We start from the raw sequence: 23,773 nt of genomic DNA, 5'->3' as shown, positions 1-23,773 counted from the left end.
ACCTAAACATAATCATAATATAGAATTTTCTCCTTTGGCTGGGGAAGCTATGGCAGAGTTGGCCATAGATGCTTTAGGTCCTTTGAATGAGTGTGAATATAATGGAGTCATTTGTAAGCACATTTTAATAGTAGTTGACAGTTGTACTAGATATGTGTGGTTGTTTGCTATTGAGGATGTTAAAGCTGAAACAATTATTGAATGTCTGAAGTTTAATTTGTTTTCTGTTTGGGGACTATGCGAGCGAATTAGGACTGACAATGCACAAAGCTTCAAATCAAAAGTTTTTAGGGAAGTTTGTTTAAGGTTGGGAATTGAACAAATTTTTATCCCTCCAAGATCAGCAAATTCGAATTACAGTGAAAGATACAACCAATCGGTGTATTCGTTTCTTAAGACTGATTTACGTTTTCAAGATGGAGATTGGGCTTATAAACTTAAAGCTACACAATTTTGTATGAACACTTCTTTCAATCGGAGGTTAGGATGTTCCCCGTATTTTAAGATGTTCCTAAGAAACCCTAAGCTTCCACTTGACTCATTTGACCCGTTAAGACGCTCGAAAATTAAACATATGAATTTTTCAGAGTTATTGGAGTGCCTTGACAAGAATTGGAGGACTGGACAAGAAAGAACTGAGAAGTATTTGCAGGTAGAAAATACAGAAAGGATAGGTCGGCCGGTAGCTATAAATTCCTATTGTTATATTTTTTATGACGTCACAACGATTGGTGTAGCTCGTAAACTCTGCTCGTTATGGGTGGGTCCGTGTTTAGTGACAAAAGCAATTTCTGATAGTTTATTCGAGGTTCAACCCCTAGAAAAGTGTAGATTGAAAGATAAAGGGGTGAGAATTGTACCAAGAGATAAAATATATGTTATTGAGAGTACTTTAGACTTGACTCCAGATGAAAAGATTGACTTAGTGATTACAGATGAATGTTTCTCTGTGGATAATACCTTGAAAGTAAACTATGACTTTCCCAATACTTTGAGAAATTTAACTTGTTCAGGTGTTTCTGAAGAGGAGAATAGTTGTGGCGCTAGTCCAGAGGTGGTTGGAAGGCGGAAGGATGGACAGGTAACACCAGATTTTTTGGAGAAATCTTTTTTGGGTGTTGGGTTGTCACAGCAAAGGTCAAAAGTATCTCAGGATAATGAAAATTTAGATGATTTAGTTGAGGATCTTAGTGATACTTTGGAAAGTACTCATATTTCTGATAGTGTAGATTCAAATGATATGACTGACAAAACTAAGTTAGACTCTACATATTCTACTATTAGTAAGGATAGTGTTTTTCATGGAGATTATGCCTCTGATAATAGCTTAGTAGACAACAGTTTGGGTGTAGAGGATGTTAACATGGAATCTGCTAGAGAGTTAGAGTCTCGGATGAGTATTTTAGAGGACACTTTTCCAAAATTGCAAAGTAAAATTGTAAACTTGGAACAACGAAGGGGAAGTGTTAAACGAGGTAGAGATGTTGAGGAGGATGAATTAGATAGATCGTTAGATAATGCAAAATTGCAAAAAATGTCTGAGACTATTCCTGTTAAAGGTCGTCCTAAAGGTTCTACAAATGAAGTGCAATTACAAAAATTAGAAGAGGATAGACAAAACAGAGAAAAAGACAGATTAGAACGTTATTCAGTAGCCGATGTAGTAACTAGGAACCTCGCAAAATTGATTAAAAAATAATATTTGTAATAATTTGTATAATATTTGCAGGAGAAGAGATTACCACGAGAACCGTAGGGAGCGTGATGACAAGAGAGGAAGCGGCGGTGATAGACATGACCGGAATGACCGGAATGACCGGAATAGACGAGATGGAGATCGTGGTATGCGCAAGAGGTCACCGGACGCTTGTAGTTCAAAGAGTGGACGTGCTGGACCAGTACCTGTGAAGAAATCCAAGGATGATAGAGGAGTCAGGTACTTGGATATTTTGTTATTTGTTGTTGTGATGCAGGTTTATTGTTTGATTGTTGTTGGTGGTATGTATACGTCACAGGATCCACGGTTAGCAGCTTATGATTGTTCTCAAATAAGTAATGTTGAACTTAGATCAGCTGCCTGTTTGCATGATAGGATGGAACCGGTTAGATCTGTGGAATTATTGGGGTTAGCAGAAACCGATTTTATATTGTCAGAAGCCATTAGTTGTGAGGTTAGACTAAAATTGGAGCGCTGGTTTTGCGGTACCGCGAGTCATGTGCACGTACTAGACGTGCCACATGAAAAACAGGTAGAGTTGAGTATGGACGAATGTAGAAGGGTTTTTCATTCTGGCAAGTATCAGCATGATGGTATTAGTTTTAAAGTAAATATAGACTTGCCAACTGTTCACAGTTTCACAGTTAATGGAACATTGTCACCTTTCTGGGATGTTGGTGGTGAAAATATTCAATGCAAGACACTGGGAATATACGCGCACAATATGTGGTTCAATTTAGGTTTTGCTGTTGGGACTTTGCATATTTTAGTGAAAAATACACCCGTTTTGATCAAGGGAAATGTTGTTATGGATTATGATAAAAAGACGATTGTGGCGAATTTTGAAGATAATCATTTGTGGGCAACATCAACTTCTCCATATTTTCCGTATGTAGTACGAAAACCGGCCAGTAATTTTAAGGTAGTTTTTCAAGATACATTCAATTTAACTACTTGGAATGAACAACTTTTTGTTTCTAACTTGGAAAGGAATATTTTAGTTAAAATTATGGGAACAGAGAAACTTACTTTGCAGCATCTGGATTTCAACATTTTTGTAACAGAATTGGAGGGTATCAAGTTTTTAGAGGAACCGAAGGCGGCTGTTAGAAGTTATTTTGGGGATTTGTTAAAACAGGAAGCTAGATTTGATTTGAATGCTATGTTTTTGGCTAGTAGAGAAAGGAATGAGAGGATGATGGAACTTTTTAGTATTTCTAGATGTGCTCAAACAGAAGTTAGGTCAAATGTACAGATGCATCATGGGTTCAGAATTATATACCTGGGAGAAATTGCTAAGTATGAAAAGTGTACAGCGGTTGAAATTCCAGTAAAGTTAGGTGTGGATTATGGATGTGCAGTAGGACACTTGATGGTGGATTATAAAGGTGAAACAGTTGGAATACAAGAATATAGTAGAATGATTGTAGCAGTAGAGGATATAAAATTGTTAAATTGTTCGCAAAGTCCGGTATTTTTGAAGTTGACAGCTAATTTGTTCCTTGGGAATCAGGGGCAGGGACTCGAACTTCTGCATATTGCCAATGAAAAATCAGAACACGTGGGACAAAAGATTTTTCTGAACGACGAAAAGGTGTTTATTGCTGATTTTAATAAGACTATTAAATACCAGGGATTAGAGGATTTTGAGGATTTTAATGGACAAGCTTCTAAATTGGATTTTGTTGATCATAAGTTGTCATTTTTCGAACAGGTTACAGGTCCTTGGTTTGGTTTAGAACATTTGTTCAAAGATATATTACCATTGTTTGCCAAGTTTGTTTTGATTGTGTTAATGTTGTTGTTAGGTATAATTCCTATGTTGGCATTGTTGTATTGTTGTTGTTCATGGTGTCATAAAAAAAGATTTACTGAGGAAGAATTTAATGCTAGATCTTAAATTTTTTATGCTGAAATTTAATTATATTGTATTTTTGCAGGTTGGTTACGGCGGCAACAATGAATCAAAAGTTATTGAGCAATGAAGAAGATGGCCGCCACAAACAATCTGTCAATGAAGGAAATCAAGTCAAACCTGGTCTACCAGTATCTGCATTGGTCAGCAACTCTGCATCCCGGCTGGTGTTGGTAATGTCGCGCGTTGAGCTGCCCACGTTGAGTGTGGGCAGGGCGACAAGGAACATATTTTTGAGCAGTGAGGACATGCCACTGGCAGATTTAGCTCGTCTTATTGATAATGAACCAAGGTTTAAGTTGAATTTGATAAACATGTTATCGGTGCAGTTGGAGATGGGAAGATGCATCCACTCCATAGACTGGCCTGTGGACAGGATCCCTATCTTTACCAGCCAGAATTCAAGACACCTCAACCTGATGGCGGCTGGTGAGCATTCTAAAGCTATAAATAGAAAGTTGTCATGGAACGAGACAACTAGTTTGAATAAGTTGAGTGCGACCATATTTTTCTCTAAGCTTGTTTGCGAAAATTTACCAAGTTTGGTGTTGCTTGCTAAGATTGAATACCTGGATGGAGATGAGAGAAAAAGCTGTCAAACGTTGGGCGAATTGTTACCCATAATCAAACATATGGGGGAACTTGAGGATTGGCATCAACTTTCAAAAATTGACGTCATACCTGCAGATGGTAAAATGAGCCTTCAGACGGTGTTGAGAACGGTGGGTAACAGCGTTGATCCGAGGTTGAAGACGCAGGTTGTGTCAGCTATCCGGCTCCTGGCACATTGGAAAGATGTCGTGAATAAAGTAAGCTTTATTCTGAAGCAAATGCCATCCACAACTTTGTTAGAGTTACAGAAAGATTGGCTTGATGGAAAGTCTGAACAGGATTTGAGTGCTAAAGTGTTTATTGACTCCATTCAGGTGAATGAATACATGAACTTAACAGTCTACATTCCACGCATTGTAAACATGAATTCGGTGAGTTTAATCACCAGTGGAGAGATGCCTGCTGAGATACGTTATGTTAGATTGGATGGTCAAAGAGAAATAATTGATAACCTGGTGAGTGCCACATATGCAGGTAGTCTGTTGAATGATAAAGTAGACGCAAGAGTTCTGACCTGGGAAATGCAGATGCGCTGCAAGCGTCTCCGTCCGACTCTAGCCAAGCAGATATTGTTATGTGATCCAAGTACCACTTTAGAGAATGTAGTGAAGGAAATCAGATTGGAGTTGGATGGAAACGTTTATACAAATTTGTTGACAACCAATATTGAGTGGAAGTTTAATCCTGAACACAAAGTAAATGAGTGGTTTGAAGGTGATTTCAAATTGGTTACTCGGTTTGGGGATCCTGTTTGTGTTCAGATGGATCAGCCCTTAAATCCGAACATTCCTGTTTGTCTGGACCTTGAATTGTCAAATCAGCAATGGCGTGTTGATGAACAAGTGAGGGAGGAAATGAGAATGGAACACACGCCTGGAATATTGATGATGCTGGATAAATTTGGAGAGGAGGTTAGTCGTAAGCATCAAAAGATTTTGGATAATCAGGAGGAGGTTGATAACGTTGCAACCTCGATTTCGGTTGCGGTTACTAGTGGATTTGAAAGATGTCTTCATATGCTTGGTGATACTGAGGCAAGGATGTCTCAAGACGGCTTGTGTGATGAGACCGCAAAACTTGGAGTGAATGATGATGAAGCTATCATGCCCATGGATATTGAAGAATCTGGCAAGAAGAGCAGAACATCTGGAAAAAGAAAGTAATAATTATAGTTATGTGTATTAATTCATATTTATTTTATTTTATGTATTTAATATTTGTTGAGGCAGTAGTAGTCTCAAAAAAAGTTTAAAATTCATGTTTCATATTAATGCTCTATAATACCATGCTTAAATCTGATGGTTATATGTTAACCAATGTTATTTTTATATCATGTATTTATGATAACTATGTAATTAATGCATTAGGTGTTAATCAATGCATTTTTCAATGATTATATGTTAATCAATGTTTTTTTCTTAAAAAAATATTAAAAAGAAAAAAAAAAACACATAAAGAAAAAAGGAAAATAAAAAAAAAAACACAAAAAGAGTTCTAAGGAACCAAAATAAATAAAAAAATATGTATATGAAGTGTTTAAAGATCTGGAATAAAAATATATAAAAAACAAAAAAAAAATATGGCAGGTGTCATACCAGATCAACTATTATCTATTTAATAAGCGTTCAACGCTACTTATAATATCTATGATAATTAACATGTAAAACCTATTGTATATTTAATCTGAAATATTACAGTTTGAAATCCAGGTTCATGTTAAAGCCAGGGAGAAATGTGATGTATAGTCCCTTTCTTCCTGACTTAAGAGCAATGCATGTATTATATAGTTTAGCTTTTAGTTCTTGTGTCAACGGTTTCGGAGCAAGACATTGCTCTGCAACACGACACGAACATAAAAGTGAACAGTTGTCTTAATATTAATGTTATTATTGTATGTTAACCTTGTATTGAATTAATACACTTTATAAGAATATTTAGCTGTTTGTTCTTGCTATTACTATACGTCATAAGCTTAACTGGTAGCCCTTTTAGTGCCTGTAACAAAATGCCGTCATACAATACCAATGACCAATAAACAGACTAAAGTACCATGGGCAGGCTAGTAAACATTTTGATTGGCCAATGATGGGCCAGTATAACGTAATTCTTTATAGGCACTATAAAAAAGCTTCCTTAAACTGGATCCGGATTACTATCGATGAATAATTCACAAGATGTATCGCTAGACACGACATATATGTAAGAATTTTAATAATATATTTAAGAATTGAATAATTTGAGTTGTGCTTATTTATAAAGAATTTAATTTAAATCATATCATAACAACAATTAACACCAACATTGTTTGTAAATTAAAATAAAAGTTATTAATTTTTTTAATCGACATTGCATTTAGTAAACTTGTAGCTAAACTTCAATATTAAACTTTGAATTCAAATACAGGATGATGTCATTCTTTAATAGAAAAAATATTTACAACTTTAAAATTGATTTTCATCAATTTAATGCTCGCAGGAGCGAATGTACTCTTTAACTTTCATGTATTTGTGTTTTTACCCATAACTAATTCACAAAGTACGGTTAAAATTATGTGTTTTTGTCAAAACATTTGCATGCTAAAGAAACTATTGGTTGCGCCACTAGCATCTAGTGGTTTCTGAATTTGAAGAGGAAAGGGAGGGTAGAAAAAACCTGAAACCATATCAAAACTTTAATCTGAAAATAAAGTAGCCAATAAACATCTTAGGACATATATGAGAAGAAAAAGAACTTAACTGTTTTAGAAGAAACAAAATCTTAAGCTACAAACCTAACTTCTTTATGTAATAGGATATTGCAGGCTTTTTGACATTAAGCCTTTTGTTCTTTTTCCTGGATCATATTCCATTACTAAAGTTTTGTAAGGATAGGATGACAAGTAAATTATAACCCAATACTAATCCTAGAGTCCATTGATCTATTTGTTTTGAGCTTTATATGGGTTATGGACAGTTTGCAGCTATTTTGTAATAAAATTTCAGATGTACATTAAGAACTTTTCTAACGAAACTACGCGGAGTTTATTTTGGTAAAGTTTAAAGAAATATGCCAAAAAAGAAAATAAATATTATCTAGAAATAAAAATCTTCTGATTTGATATGGATCAAACTTCAAGCTATTGTGTAAAGACAACCTGTATATTTCTGTCAGCCTTTACAGTGGCAGAAATATGTGTTTAGGACCAGAATTGCTTATTTTATACATTCCTAACTTATAAAGTTAGCCATCAACTTATGATGGATTATTTGTTATTGCGTATTGCGTATAATAGTTTATACACATTAAGATGGCAGGTTAAATCAGGGTCTGATTTTCTAAATTATATATTTTGTATTATACAGTGTGTTTTTTTTATGAGAACTTTTTTGAAAGCAATTTTAACCCACTTCTAGTTATCACAATTTAATGATTAATGGCTTATTTTCTTCGTTTTTTAAGGCAACTTGAAAATCCGCGAAGAAAAATTTAAAAAATCTTTTAATTATGTTGTGACAAACACAAACGTCATGGCACCCCAACCTGCATTTTCTCCTGATCAGCATGTATGGATAATTTTTAAGTATGGCGAAGTGAAAAATATCAAATTGCTTCAGACAGCCTTTCAAAAAGAGTTTTATCCTACTAACCGCAAGAAAGTGCCAAACATTAGTTGTTTCAGACGAGTAATTCAAGGTTTTGTAAACAGTGGTGGGAATGCCCAGCCTAAGAAACGTCAGGGAAATGGAATACCTGACGATGACATAAAACAAGTTAATGATTACTTTCAATCCAAGGATGATGCACATCTCAGAGATGCAAGCAGAGAGCTAGGTTTTTCTGTTTACAAAATATGGCTCATTCTAAGAACAAAGCTGAAATGGAGATCATATACACCTACTCAAAGAAGGAGGCAGAAGATTTGAGCACAAGAAAAATGCTCTAAAACCATTTTTAGATGGTGACCACTAAGTTTTGAATTTTGGATTTTACTGTTCTTTTTAAATAAAAACTGAAATATTTTTTTGTTGTTCTATTAATTGCCTTAAAAAACGAAGAAAATAAGCCATTAATCATTAAATTCTGATAACTAGAAGTGGGTTAAAATTTCTTTCAAAAAAGTTCTCATAAAAAAAAACACACTGTATTTTCGAGATTTAGAATGATTAATTAAATATACACATTATTAAGAGAGTCTCAAAACTAAATGTATTAATTTTAGAAGCAGTTGTGATTTTTCCTTGTATTTTTTAAAAGTACATACTCGGTCTACCAGATATATGCAATCGCACTTTTGTTCTTCATATACAATTGTACTTATAAAGTTTTTACACTTTACAAGTGTTCATGTTCGTATGTTCTTCCGTTTGATTTCAAAGCATTGCTTTTATGGATGATGTCATCATATTTAAAGTTAAAAAGAATTCTGTACTTTGATAAAAATTGCTTTTATATACATTGACATCCTTTTAAAACAAATATATTGTACAAACTTAAACTTAACTATCAGGAAATAAAATTTAACAAGAAAGGTTATAACCACTAGTTACTAAGCATTTTAGAACACCTTGGTAGTGCCAAAGTTACTATATGCTTATGTAAAAATAACAAGATGTTTTGTGAGTCTGTCTTTCTGTTTGTACCAAAGGATCTCGCTAACCTCTGAACTAATTTATCTATCTTTTATAATGTACCTTCTTATAGGTCAACGGACCGCCTGTTATACTGTTTTATCCATTAGGGCATATATGTAGACAAATCAACCATCTCTTTATAGGGGGATACAAATTTTGAAATCTATAAACGAACGACAGAAAATAAGTTAAACGTAGCCACGCAACCGAAATGAATTTGAACAAATAAAATTTATAAGTCTGGATGTGAACTAAATAAACATTGAGTTTTAAAACTTTAAATCCCAATATTTGATATTGAAAGAAGTAAAATTTACTCGTCCCCCATCTAAAATATAATTCCCAGTTGTATTTAAAAAGCCGAACAGGAAACTGAGGTCGTTTATTCTTTTAACCTAGACTGGCCTCAGGTTAGGTGTGCTTCGAAACGCGCAAAAATGATATTTGTAATGACGAAGCTTTCTTATGGTTAGAGTCGTTCCGTACATTACGGACAAAAAAAGTTTTATTGGATATAATTATCCTATTTATCTTAATTTTATAATATAATTTCTACAGGAAGATTATGCACTATGTCAAGAGCGACACATCTCTATATTCAATTATTAAATGTTAGTTTGTCTGTCTGATTTGTTGACCTTCGATTTTAATGATATTTTCATCCTAGTTGATAAAAAGTAGTTGGAATCATATTAAAGTTAAATATATTTTTCTGCTTCAAGTATAAATATAGGTATTCTTTGATGAAAATACTTATATGAAAATATGATAAATAAATTGTTTTAAGAATTCTTCGTTTTTGACAGAACTACTAACTAGGCTATATAAAGTTTACAATTTTCATATTGGCTACTTTGAAATAACATATATTTTATGTTAAAAAATGTACTTCGTTTAAGGTATGCATTTTGGTCTAAATGTTTTTTCAATATTAACATTCTTGTCTGAGCAAATTTAATTTATTTTAGAAGAAACTTTACTACAATTAGAGCAATAGTTAGTATTAAATTCGAAAAAAATAAGACACCTATACGTGAATTTCAGTTGTCGTTGGAGGCCTCACAAGGCAATCTTATAAAAAGTTCCGCTTATTTTGGATGTTTGTATCCTTGATCTAAATTAAATTTAACGTCTAGGATACAGTGCAATATTACGTTGACAAGAAAAGAGATAAATGGATTTTTCAAAACTTGAAATATTTTTTTATAACAAAATAGTTGCAAAAAATTTCAATATGATATAAATCTTATGATATAAGAAATACTATGTCTTTTCATTCCTTGTACTTTATATCCGTCTGATAATTTTGATTGTAGAACTTTTTATCTCTTAAAAAGCTATCGTATAAACTTTTTTCTTAAGAAACCATTATCGTTTTTTTGCTGTCCATTGAATACTTTGTTTCAAATAAGACCATAAAATAAAGATTTACACATGATTTGTAATTTCTTTTCGTGTCAGATTTTTTAATATGGCTAAACTAATGCTCAGGCCTTTTTGTATATTCTTATTTAAAAGTAACCGGATGTCTATCTGAGTGTAACAAAGTATCTCACTAACCACTGAACCGATATGTTCTCCTTTACAATGTAGCTTAAGTTCTGGAAAGGTTTATAATAATTTTCCATCACTATCCTAAGAGATATCATCCCTAAAAAACTCACCTCCCCTCCCCCTAAGTCTATAAATATTTTATCACAGGTTCGCCACCATCCAAGTTTTGGTATGTGGGAGCTGAGACTTGGACTTGTGGGAGAGGAAGATGCTGGCAAATATCAATGTCAGGTAGGAAAGGTATATATGCTTTAGGCCGACCCCCCCCCCCCAAAAAAAAAAAAAAAAAAACTTTAGGGCCTGAAATTGTGGAGTATTACTACTAAAATTTATTTCCTTGTGCAATTTAACCTAACCTAACCTGAACTAAAGTAATAAACAACAACAAGTAACCCCTGCCCCCTTCCCCTTATCTTTAATATATATAAAAAAAAAAGGCTAGGTGGGAAGGGGGCGGAGGGTATTATCAGTGCTCAACAAGGTATTTAGTGGGAAAGGGCGTGCATTCCTAATCTTAAATTAGACAAGAAACAAAACGAATATTTAAAAAAAAAACTAAAATTGGAGGTGAAAAGTCTTCTTCTAGTGTAATGGAGGGTTTACCGATTTTTCTTCTTACAAAAAAAAGGTACTTTTATAAGTTTTTAAAAGTAAATTTGAATCGTTGCATTGGAATAAATATTCAAAAAAAATTATGCAATTTAAGGAAAACAAGAATATAAATAATCATAACTTTTTAGCCTTCTCCATTAAACATATTCAATTGTTGTTGTTCAAAATCTTATTTTATAGTTTATAAATACTGCAAAGTATTAATCATTGGTAAGACTAAAAAATTAAAAGGAAAAGAGTAATTTTTAGCTAATGATATTTCAGTAGGAAATAAATTTATATAGAGCTGCTACGAATTTTAAATATTTAAATGATTTTTAGGCAAACTCGGAGCCAAAGCAGTACTCAATGGTCCGATTAAAAGTTGTTGAAACTAGGTAATCTTATTTTTATTGATAGATATAAGTGCAGCTACTTCAGAACTGTTACTGCTACTCTAAAACAAACCAATACATCAAGCATTCAGAAAAGGAAAATCTTTTAAAAATTATATTTACCAGATTTATTTCAAAATTATCTACTAGTAAAATGGATATAAAATAAGTGGATATTTTGAGAGATTCTCACATACCCTGATGAAATGTTTCTCTGAGCTGGATAATATAATGATACCTATAACGACACCCATCACCTACCCTGACCTCAGAGGAACTTATTGCCCAATATCTGAGGACTATATTTGCAACCTAAATTGAAGACAAAAATTCCCCTGTCAGAATATCCATTATATATAATTACCATAATATAGTCCCTTTTCTAACATCGCACCTTATGGGGCGATTCTTCGTATTTTTTTACAGTAGCTTTTATCCTATTTCTAGCCACTGCGGGGGGCTCTAACTCTGCGGGGCCAATTACCTTACCCTGTTGGGCAATCACCTAACCAAATATAACCTAACCTAACCTAAAAATAACCTATAAAAAGCCATTTAAAAATACGACGAAAGGGACTATTCCCCAATTTTTTACTCATTTTTTTTTGCAAAATGTGTTACATAATGTTTATTTAATTTGTTTATTATAAAAATATGCATTGAGTGAATTTTGTTGCAGGGCAAGTATACCTGGGCCGAAAGAAATCTACCTAAAATCTGGAAGTCAACTGACATTGAAATGTAGTGTTGACATGGGACCTGGTGGACCTGACCAACATTACAGGTAACATAAATAGCTGGAACTGCAGCCAACTGGATCCTCTTATTTTTCATTCTAAGCTTATAATCTTAGAGTAATAGATAGCAAAGGAAAAATTAAGTTGAGTGAACATGTTATTGTTAACATCAGAGTATTTATACCTTATGGGTGACATTAGTAGATCATCATTAGGACATAAAAACAGATTCAAAATGCCGGTAGAAAAGTTTGAATTCTGATTGATTAGGATCTAGTTTCAAGATTGACACTTTAAGTACCATACATTAATTACTAGTAAATCATCTTTATATTAATTAGGGATAATGGAGTGATGCACTGGTTCAAGGACCGCAGGTTGATAGATCCTGGGGCAACAAACTCTTCCAGAATAAGTACTAAAACTTCATTGGGGCTAACATACAAGGTAAGTTGATAGTTTTAGGGGCCATAACTCTTTCAGAATGAACACAAAAAGTTCTTGGGGATAACATACAAAATTTGTCCTTATGTGAATATTGTCATCCTTGTTTATATTCTAGGGCTAGCTGGGTATAAATTAAATGCTAGCAAAAGACAGTGGCAACTATTCTTGCGTTTTGATTTGTACATATGTGGATGTTGTCATCCTTGTTTATATTCTAGGTCTGGCTGGGTATAAATGGAATGCTAGCAAAGGACAGTGGCAACTATTCTTGTGTTCTGATTTGTACATATGTGGATGTTGTAATCCTTGTTTATATTCTAGGTCTGGCTGGGTATAAATGGAATGCTAGCAAAGGACAGTGGCAACTATTCTTGTGTTCTGATTTGTACATATGTGGATGTTGTAATCCTTGTTTATATTCTAGGGCAGGCTGGGTATAAATGGAATGCTAGCAAAGGACAATGGTAACTATTCTTGTGTTTTGATTTGTACATATGTGGATGTTGTCATCCTTGTTTATATTCTAGGTCTGGCTGGGTATAAATGGAATGCTAGCAAAGGACAGTGGCAACTATTCTTGTGTTCTAATATGTACTTATTTCTGTTTATATTCTAGGGCTGGCTTGGTATAAATGGAACCCTAGCAAAGGACAGTGGCAACTATTCTTGTGTTCCATCTTACACTCGTCCTGATTGGGTCTATGTGCATATCATTAAAGGTAAAGTTCTGTCATAGCTACTTGGGATTTTTCTGTAAGATTTCTTAATAGGGCAGATTTAGGATTATCAATTCAACAATCTGTCTTCTATACTTAAGCACATGAAACAATATTTCAAATCTGTCCTTTCTCAAAAAAAAAATTTAAGTTTATAAAAAGTTATTTTGAATTACAAAAGCCTTTTAGTACTACTAAGTATCTTAAGATTATCAAACTAAATGTGATTTAATTAAAATTAAACCACTATGCTATACATATAAGATAATTCATATAACATTATACATTATCTTGCAAAATACTGTATAAATTAACATATTTGTAACCTAAACTATAAATTAACTTCTAATACACAGTTTAAAGAAACATTATAAATCCCGGAATAATATTTAACAATTTAAACTACAAAGTTAATGAAATACTATATACCTAGCCCATCCGAGGTCAAACCTTACAATGGTTATGTTTGCCCTTTTTCGGAAAAACTTTTTTTTTGTTATGAGCATTTTTTGGGATGGTTAGGTATTTCATACTTGACTAGTCTTTCCTGCTTTAGAATCTGCTTTGTCTTAAAAGGACAAACGAACATGTAAGGATAATAGAGAATCCCTGGTGCTAAAAATATCATTAAACTTAACTATTTTTCATATTAAAGACCTTTTTAAATTGCATCTCTTTTTTTTACCTTCTAAAAACAAGAATTTCTCAGTTATCATTATCATTAAAATTGTATTATTTGTGAAGCGAAGGAATCTCTTTTTGAAACTGCAGATAAAAGTGTAAAAACTGCTCATAAGAAATAAATAAATACATGGAACCATAGAATAAAATAACATAGACTTACAACGAAAATTTTTGCAGAAATAACTAAAATGATCACAGGTAATGGTTGGAAGGAAAAAATGGCTATAGGTATACCTACCAACTGTACAGCACATTTGTAATTGCCTATATACCTATTTAATCTAGCTTACCCAATTTTTATTTTTTTTTGTCTCAAATTACTTTTTAAAGGTTTAATAGTCTGCAGGAAGCAGCTTATAGTGCCTGATGAAAAATGACGTCATGAAAGGCCATTTTACATTGTAATTGACCAATGGCCTACCATTGGTCATTTGTTTAGTATGACGTCATTTTTTATTAGGCACTATAAGCTGCTTCGATTTGCAGTATTATCTACTCAACTCTTCATCTATAGAAATTTTGTTATCTAAACACATGTTTAGTTGAGAGAATGGTAAATAGTAGTAATTAAAAATACATTTGGAATAATGCAACTCTGCTACCAACATTTATCTTATGCTGTAAGAAATACGGTATCATTAAAACACCATTTTAAAGTGCTATAATCTTTTGCTCGAACAATAATGTTCAATATTTTTTTTTGAAAATATTTAGATAGATATAAAATGTAAAGATAAGGGGCTTCAAAAGTAGAAGAGTAAAAGGAAAGGAAATTTTTTTCCTTAGAAAATGTTTTGAAAAGTGAAAATAATACAAAAAGTGCTAGTTTAACAAAAAATACTTACAAACAAGGATGACAAAAGCGAAGCACTGAAAGCGAAGCACTGAAACGGTAGGACAAACGGACATTAACACTTGTATAGTGTCTGAACTGAATAATCAGAATATAAAAGTATAAGAGTCAAAGCAAAAGTGTAAGTAAATTTTTTGCAAAACTGCTTGATACAGGATAATGTTTATGGACATACTTACATTTTAGGACTTGATTATAGATTTGCTTCGCTCATAAAATTGTTCTTTGTTATCCCAGGAATCAAAATACCAAAAATCATATCAAACTGATAATTAGTGTTGCTACGCTTTCTAAAGCGTACCTAACTACTACAGGAATCACCATACAAAGTTTGAAATCGATAGGACAATTCTAACATGCCTAAATTAACGAATAAAAGATATCTATCTCGGCCGGACAGACCGACCCAAATTACAGAAAAGCTTCGCTTTTAAAAAGACATGGTTAGATTCGCTGAATCTCTACCCCTATCCCTGATCACTGTCTGGGGTAAAACTGATTATTTTCCCCCAGAAAACAACATTTCATGCTAACGCTTTTTCCTGCAATTTACCGTAATGTAATTTAAAGCAATTAGACTAAAATCTTTTTGCCAATTTTCAAGTGTAAAATTTATTTTTGCAAAACAATGAAAGAAATAAGAACAATTTTTTTATTAAATATTCAAGTTTGATAACATACAAATTAAGTCAACTTTATAGCTTTTGAAAAATGACGATGCCTGTTACAAAACCATACTTTTCATTATTTAAGTCAAAATTAAGACCTGCATGAAGCTTACCAATTTGAATCTGTACCATTCATGAAACGTTATTAGCATTACAAGTTAACATTGCTAACAACCAGTCTTTTATGCAAATAATCTTTTCCTAAATTTGAAGGAAAAACAATTAAATTTTGTTTATTTCAGATGAAAGTGGACCGGCAGAACTATATCATGGTAGTTCAGAATCTTTCTCTTCTGCGTCACAAATAGATTGGTAAAATGAAACAATTTCTTTGCATGTTCTCTCCCTAAAAATAGTAATAAACCTTCGCTAGACCTATTAAAAGGTTCACTATACAGGAGAACCATATCAGTTAGTGAGATCCGTTACAGACAGACACAATGGCAGTTGGATAACTCTTCTCATATAAAACTAAAAGATTTTTTAACTAAAATAATATGTGATCTCTTATCCTGCATAAAAGCTTAATATTTCTTTTACAATAGAGATAAACAGATAGATAAACAGTTTAGAAAATGTTTGTGGTGTCCCTCAAAGTGACTAGCAAGCAAAGACTCGTTCATTATTTTTCAATAAATCAAAATTAAGGGGGAGCTATCAGGGGCGTCCAAGCTTTTTTATTTGGGGGGGGGGTAAAATTTTTTTAAGGGGGGGATAATTTGCTTTTGGGGGGGGGTAATCACCCCATTACCCCCCCCCCCTTGGACGTCTATGGGAGCTATTATTTTCTCTACCAGAGACAGACGGAAATACCCGAAATATAGAAAAGCTTTGCCCTTTAAAAAGGTTTAATTGTTTGTGGTTCTCTTATAGTAAAATAAATAGGGATTTGTACATAAAACAAAAACCAAGGGGACCTTTTAAATTAAATCTCTAAATTAAAACATCTATTATGTGTATACTCCTTAGATTCAGGAAATTGCTTAGTTTCTGAGCATAAGAAAAATGGTCCCCGTAACTTTTTTTCTCTGGTATAACATCACAGAAAAGCTTATTTAAGGGTTAGACTGCTGTAATATTACAAATTTCAAGCCTAATATAAGCTGCCTTAAATGTTGTTAACTTTATGCAAATATTATTCAAAAAATGCTTAAAACATTCATTTTTATGATGTTATTAAATTTTTAAAATTTAATACCTACATAAAAGGTAATTATGTAATATTTGTCGTCTTTCACCCTCTAAAAATTTTTTGGGGGTTGGACATTTTAGTCGAGATACTTCAATAACACAACAATATAACCGATATGAATAGCTCAAAAGTTTGGGGCTTATCATTAACAATGGGGAGAGGGGCAATCTTCTTTTAATTCCTGAATTTAAAGTATGCTATGGTACATACGGCAGAAATAAAAGTTAAACTGTCCTGTTCAATTTCAAAACACTATAAACAATTGTTAAAATACCACAGTACTGAAAGAAAATTAAACCTGTAGAGAAACTTCGCAACAACAAAAAATCTTTTCTTTTTTTCAGGTTGTTTATGGCTCCAAGTCAGAACTGTTTTCATCGATTTCTGCATCTCTGTATTTCATTACTTATTTATTCTTATATTTTAGAATTAACTTAAGAAACATAATGTAATTAAATGTGAATAAAAATTTATATTATTTGTTTCTATTATTGTAATCATTAAAAGTTTGTCCACTATAAGATCTCGTTTATGACTTGACCGATAATTTTCTTTAAAATTGATTTATCCTGGGCAATGAGCATGATTTAGACCATTAGACCATGTTTCAGACCATTAGACCATGTTTCCGGGGCGGAAATCCCCGGTTAAATATTTTTTTTATGTATCTTCCACCTCCCTCTTAGGGCAAACAAACATTTTAAGCAATGACAAGAAGAAGAAAGAAAAACATAAAAATAAAAGACATTATAAATTTTATAGTTTAATTTGCATTTTTTCCTTTTTCTCTTATTCAAGTCCTTGAAAGGCATAAATGTATTCTTTAAATTTTGTGTGTAATTATTTGTACCTGATTTCAAGATTTGTATAAGTCAAAACAAAAACTGGAATAAAAATTAATTTAAAATCTTACAAATAAACTATTTTTTTGCTTTATTACTGTCTCATTGTTTAATTTGTGGATATTTAAAATACACACAAAGAAAAACTTTTATTCTCCGAATCCCAAGTCCTGTCTCTTGTTAGATTGTCCTAGTTTATTAGTTTTATGTGAATTAAGTGATAAAAACACCATTGAAAAAGATTTTGTTCAAAATTTATTTGAAATATATGTTATATGTAACATGTAAGGCAAAGATTTTTGCAAAAACTAAAACAGTAGGTAAACAGAATATTAACACAAATTCATATTTTTATTTAAATATTTATTTTAAGGAAAAAATCTATTTAATGTTTTTTGTTCGTTCAGACGCTTAATCCAGCTTAAACTTTTAAAATCCTTAAAATATTTGAGAGAAATCTATCAAATAGAATTGTATTAGTTTTTTACTGTGCATTATAACATGATAATAAAAGATAATTAAAAGGGGAGTTTTTTAATTTTAAGTAGATCTATATTAAAAGGTACAAAAATATTCTTCTGAATTTATATCTTTTGTAAGTTAAAAAAAAGTTAAAAGTTCAATAATATCGATTACTGTTAAGATATTACATGTAGCCGGTTTCATAATCAAACATACGATTAGAGGAACAGTTAATTAGCAGACACGAAACTAAGATATCATTCTGTAATTATCAAATCAGTGTAAAAAAATGATATACTGTATTAATTATTAGAGGTATTGCTAAGGAATTCTTTTATGTTGCTTTGCGTTTTTTAATGAGAAGAAAAAATCATACTAACAAATAAATCCCTATACTAAAGTAACAGGATGTTTGTCTGTTTGTCTGTGTGTCTGTACCGAAGAATCTCGCTAACCGCTGAACCGATCGGGTTCTCCTTAACAGGGTAGCTTCTCATAGGTCCTGGGAAGGTTTATAACTTTTTTGGGGGAGGGTACCACCACCCTCCCAAGAGAAATCACAATAAAATCGAAAAAAATTTAAATATTCCCGCTGCATAGTGTCGCTAGCGTGTATTTAACAGCTGATTAATCATAGACAAACTATTTCTCAAATTAGATATTTAAAATTAAAAAAAAAACATTTAAAATCCACTAGAGGCCTCTAGGGGCGTAGCCGCTAGTTTGTATTAAAGTAGACAAATAGTCAGTTTAACTTAGTTAAATTTTGAGATTTTATGATAAATATTCAAACGGCGGCTATTGAGGATAATGATTTGGACTCTTCACCTAAAAGTTTCTAGTCGATTAGAGAAACCTCACCCTCATGACTTAGAAAGAAAAAATGTAAAAGGCAGGTTAGTTTTTTGTGATGTCAGTGGTTTACTTTTCGATTGTATTGGATACATGGTAGCCCTGCAGGGTTTAGATACCGCAGGTATATGCCCCGGAGGGGAATTAGACAAAAGGGAAAACATGTTTCTAACCCTCTGTTTTTGGTTCATTTTAAAAATAAGCGTAGGGGGGTAGCTTTGATCGCGAAGCACTAAATTTTGATAGGACACTTCCTAAGCCTGTGCTTAACTTATTTAACAACAATATTTTGTGTGTACATCCTGAACTTAAAGAAAGAGGACAAAAAAGACCAAAAGAATCAAAAAATTTTAAAACAAGTTCTATTTGAATCTTTTTTTTTAGAAATTTCAGAAAGTGATTGAAAATCCGAAAGGCTTTCGCTAACATAAAATATTTTTTCAATTGTTAAAGATCTTTTACTTTAATTTTATTTTAGGATTTACACAATCATATTGCCAATTCTCCTATTCTTTATATCTAAGTAGAAAGACCAATGTATGATCCTATATAAGACTTGTAGAGTATCTCTGCACCATACAACAAAAGTTGACCCTATAATCTCATTTTGCCTTGAATTTAGAAAAGTTAGATTGAAGACAACTATTCCTAACTATTTCAAAGTCAAAGTTAAATAATATTAAATATGCAGGAAATGAAAATCATATTCTGGAAAAAAAGAGTAAAGAACTACAAAATAGTTGCATAATATAGTTTTACTAATTAGATGATTATTTAAAAGTTGCTGAATGAATTCTCAGCAGTAGCTTTTATATCAAAGGCCTGATTTAACTACATCTCAGTTTGTGGGAAATGTTTGATTCCAGCGATATTTTATATTTTAAACTATATTAGAACCAAAAGGGTTAATTAGGCCTGTAGAATTACAACAACAATAGGTAGGAATGCACAAAAAAAAAGGATGGACAAAAGGAAAAAATTAATTAAAGAGCAAATGTTCAGTGATCATGAATATATTTATTTGAGCAGTTAGCAAGATCTTAAAGGACGGACAGACAAAGTGAAATGTCAAGTAGCTCTGCTAAAAATAATACGTCATGGACGAAACTCCACAATGGCTAGATATAGAACGAGTGACTATAAGCAAGCCTGAAAAGCTTTAGAGTATCTTTGTACTTTATTTTTTGTACTTTTGAAATACATGACAGATGATATAAAATAATCAGATTACAAAGGCCCAGTAGACCAAAAATGCTACGTCGCCAAATGACTACTAAAATACTGCTTTTAAATTTATATTTGAATTTGATTTTTGTTTTGTCATTTTAACAAAATAAACGTTTTGATGGATTCGAAAACTCGAAGAAATCCAACATGTACTAAAATATGTATAGTACAAAATTGGACATTGATTTAGCCTGTCATCAAATTATTCCTGCACTTTTAAATGAAAACTGACAAATGCTAAATATTGAATGGAGTGCAGTGAAAGTAAAATTGATGTTAAAGAATATTGAAATTTCTATTTCGTCTTGTTTGCATAGACGGGATCAAATAATAGTAAAAATAATAGACATTTAAGTTTTAAAATTTCTATAAAATGAATAGTTCTATAATAAAGATAAAGCATCTTACTTGTGGAATACTTATTATCTAGTACTTTTCTAACGCATATATACAATATCTCAATACTGAAATAAAATAAAATAAAACCACTAAGGGATCTATGTAAAGCTTTCCTAGAATGAAGAAATAAGCCTGGCTTGTGTTTAGCAAGATCAAACAAAATATAACCTTTTTTAAATAATTATTCCTTTCAATTCGTAGATGTAAATTTAAATCAGTATAACTTAATGGACTGAAACTAAATCACTTTATTTTTATGTTTTTTTAATAGATTGGCGATTTGTTATATTATACTAGATTCAATTTTGAATACATGGTAAGGGATAGACAATTCTTTAACATAATTATGTTTCATTTCTACTTTATAATACTCACTAGCGGCTTCGCCCCTAGCCTCTAGGGGCTTTGCCCCAAGAGGTTTAATCAAACCAATTTTTCGTATTTTATATTTAAAAGAAACGTTAAAAAACAAAAAAATTGGGGGGGGGGGGATTTTTTTTTTGGGGGGGGGGGGGTTGTCGACCCCACTATTTAAATTTTAGTTTTAAAAAGAAAAAGAAAATTTTTTTTGGGGGGGGTGTTTTTCATTTTTGGGGGGGTTGGGGGTGTCCCACCCCCCAAGAAAATAGCTTAAAACCATCACAGGAGCAGTAGGTATAATCCCTGAAAAGTAGAGCCCAATCGGTTCAGCGGTTACTGAGATCTTAAGCTTCAGACGGACAGACAGACGGACAGACGGACAGACAGACAGACAGACATCGTTCTACTTTGTATTATAGATTAATAATGCAGTAATAACGAGTTTACCAAATTTAATGTCAATAAATGTTTGAAATCGTTACGATAGATAATAATGTTTAGCAACAAAATTGACACTTTTGAATAACTTAATGAATAATATACTTGTAATATAGCTCATAGTAAGAAATTATAATTATTTTTTTTTATTCTCTCATAATCAAAGAAAAATTTGTCGCTTTAACAACATTTTGAGGTAATGAAAAAGTGAAGCAATGAAGTAGTGACGTTTAGACATTTATTGCTACAAGCTATAAAAAGATAAATTTTATTTTTAAGTTATTAATTTCAAATTATAATGATTTAGATAATATATATTGAAAAACATATTGAATTATACATTAGCTTTGCTAGTAACACATGTAAAATATTATAATATCCAATGGATATTATCCGAGGGTAGAAAATTGTACAAAAAAATATAGATATATATTAATAATATAAATGTAGAAAGAAAATGCAAGTTTGAGAAGTGCAGTTTTTGAAGAAGTGGAAGAACTGAGAAAGTTTTATCAGTTTTGTTTATTCATATCATTCATCTGAGCTAAAGAAAAGGAGTAGCCAGCGGAATTTTGCCTCACTTTTCTTCAGGGACAAACAGATCAGTAAGTTTACTTATGTTATCTATAAGTTTTACAGTTTTTACGTCAAAACATTAATGATATATAATTAAACATCATGATCATGGTCTTGTGAACATAAATATTTTTTTTTATTGTGGGTGCCTGAAAGCTAACTATCATTATTGCAGATTTATTACCACACTCTGCCGCCATGTTTGTATTGCTTGACAGTTCAAATTCCAGTCAAAAAATAAAAATTAAACGATTATTTAAAACTAACGCTCTTATTTCATTAAGAGAGGGTTGAGGGGGGGGGGGGTGAGTGCTCGTCAATGAAAATGCCCCAAATTTTACACAGTATTTCCCCCCAAAAAAATACTAGCCTAATCAAGAATGAAATCTGATATACTACATACATATATAAATTCTCCCAAAACTAAATAATTTTTGATGATCCATTTAACCCATCTTTTAGCACACAAACATTCACAAATTCACAAACTGAAGAAGATAAAGTTTTAGAATAAAATTACTAAGGAGGGTCAAGGATAAATTAGTCACATTTGTACTGGAAATAACATTAGTCTAACTTTTGTTTCCATCGAGAATAGGAATATTTGCATTAGGGTCGATTACTATAATAACGCATTTTTTTTTAAATCAAGATTCTCAATGTCATTTAATAAAATGATTATATATATTCTTAATTTCAAATTTCATATTAATAACTTTTTTAAAAATTTATATCATTCATTTTAACACTAGTTTATTAATGGTTAATATGTACTGAAATATCTGAGTTTAGAAAGGGCCCCCAACGAATGAGAGAACGAGTTAATAAAACTTTGTCCTTTTCCTTCCTAGTATTTGCGCATGAGGTAGCCTTCAGAGGTTAGTCAACTATGAAGATTAGAGGCGTACGCCCTTTCTAAGCCCCCGTGCCTATACAACAAGGATGACAACATCCATAAGTAGCGAAGCACAAACAATTAAATAAGAATTTAGATATTAGTTGTCAAAAGCATGTATATTAGGAAAAAAATCACGAAACCTATTCAACATTTGTTTTTAATTTCTTAATATTTATAGTTCAGTACTATGACTAACAGACTGACGGTCAGTGTAAATTACATACTGGATGCTCAAAACAACGGGAAATTTAATTTTTATATTTTTAACTACAAAAAAATTTTAAAACGAGATAAAATCAATCTTATTTGACGTTCGCTCAAAGCCCCCCAAAAAATGGACTTAAAAGTGTATTAAACTGTATATAAGTCATTTGCGAATATATTGATACCATTAATTTGCATCTTATACAAAAAAAATATGTTTTTTTAATATTTTTCTCTTGCTACAAATCAAATTTCAAATTTGAGTCACCAAAAATGCGAAACTAATTTTTGCTCTAGAACAATCATTTTTTGGAGTCAGAAAGTGCTTAAAGGACGCAGGCAAGAAATAACACGCTTTCTGAAAGACTGCCACAAGAAGACCCAATACCCCAAATTATAAGCCTTCAGCTTCAATAACAAAAAAGTTCTAGGCATTTCAAAATAGCATTTTATGTACAATGGAATTTTTGAAAGATTTCCAATGCTCATAAAAGAAAAAACAATATTAAATAACGTTGCCTAGACATAAAATTATAACCTTATCTTTGTCAGAAACTCAGATTGCCTGTAACTGATTACATTTTTACAATAAAAACACCACATTTCATAGTCAAAATCTATAGAAAAAATTCGATTTAAATTGCATTTTTAAACGAAAATCATAGCGGAAACAAAGGGGTAAACTCATACAAGCTTAGCTGTGATTGGTTGTTAAGCTGATTCAGCCTTCTGATTGGCTACAGTACATTCGGTACAACGCAAGTAAAACTTAATTTTTTTTAATGATTTTGACTATAAAAATTGGTATTTTTATTGTAAAAATA

The 23,773-nt window shown here is 31.9% G+C and overlaps 1 protein-coding gene across 2 annotated transcripts in view; it reads left to right on the top strand.

The window, feature by feature from the left end:
• LOC145315139 (uncharacterized) overlaps positions 1 to 17,149 on the top strand; it is a 39,682-nt gene extending 22,533 nt beyond the window's left edge. The window contains exons 5-11 of one of the 2 annotated variants that reach the window (XM_080155186.1): positions 10,556 to 10,639; positions 11,342 to 11,397; positions 12,074 to 12,178; positions 12,473 to 12,578; positions 13,195 to 13,297; positions 15,742 to 15,808; positions 17,033 to 17,149. In XM_080155186.1, the coding sequence (XP_080011312.1) occupies positions 10,556 to 10,639; positions 11,342 to 11,397; positions 12,074 to 12,178; positions 12,473 to 12,578; positions 13,195 to 13,297; positions 15,742 to 15,808; positions 17,033 to 17,129 (618 nt within the window). In that variant the 3' untranslated portion in view covers positions 17,130 to 17,149. Of the gene's footprint in view, positions 1 to 10,555; positions 10,640 to 11,341; positions 11,398 to 12,073; positions 12,179 to 12,472; positions 12,579 to 13,194; positions 13,298 to 15,741; positions 15,812 to 17,032 lie in introns of both variants that reach the window. The other variant, XM_080155187.1, reaches the window with a different exon arrangement.
• Positions 17,150 to 23,773: the final 6,624 nt, after the last annotated feature.

The sequence above is a fragment of the Acartia tonsa genome, chromosome 3 (genome assembly GCF_053477335.1).
Source record: "Acartia tonsa isolate MP-2025a chromosome 3, ASM5347733v1, whole genome shotgun sequence".
Taxonomy (NCBI): Eukaryota; Metazoa; Arthropoda; class Copepoda; order Calanoida; family Acartiidae; genus Acartia; species Acartia tonsa.
The sequence above is the reverse complement of the archived record's forward strand: the minus strand, read 5'-3'. Positions and strand labels throughout refer to the sequence as shown.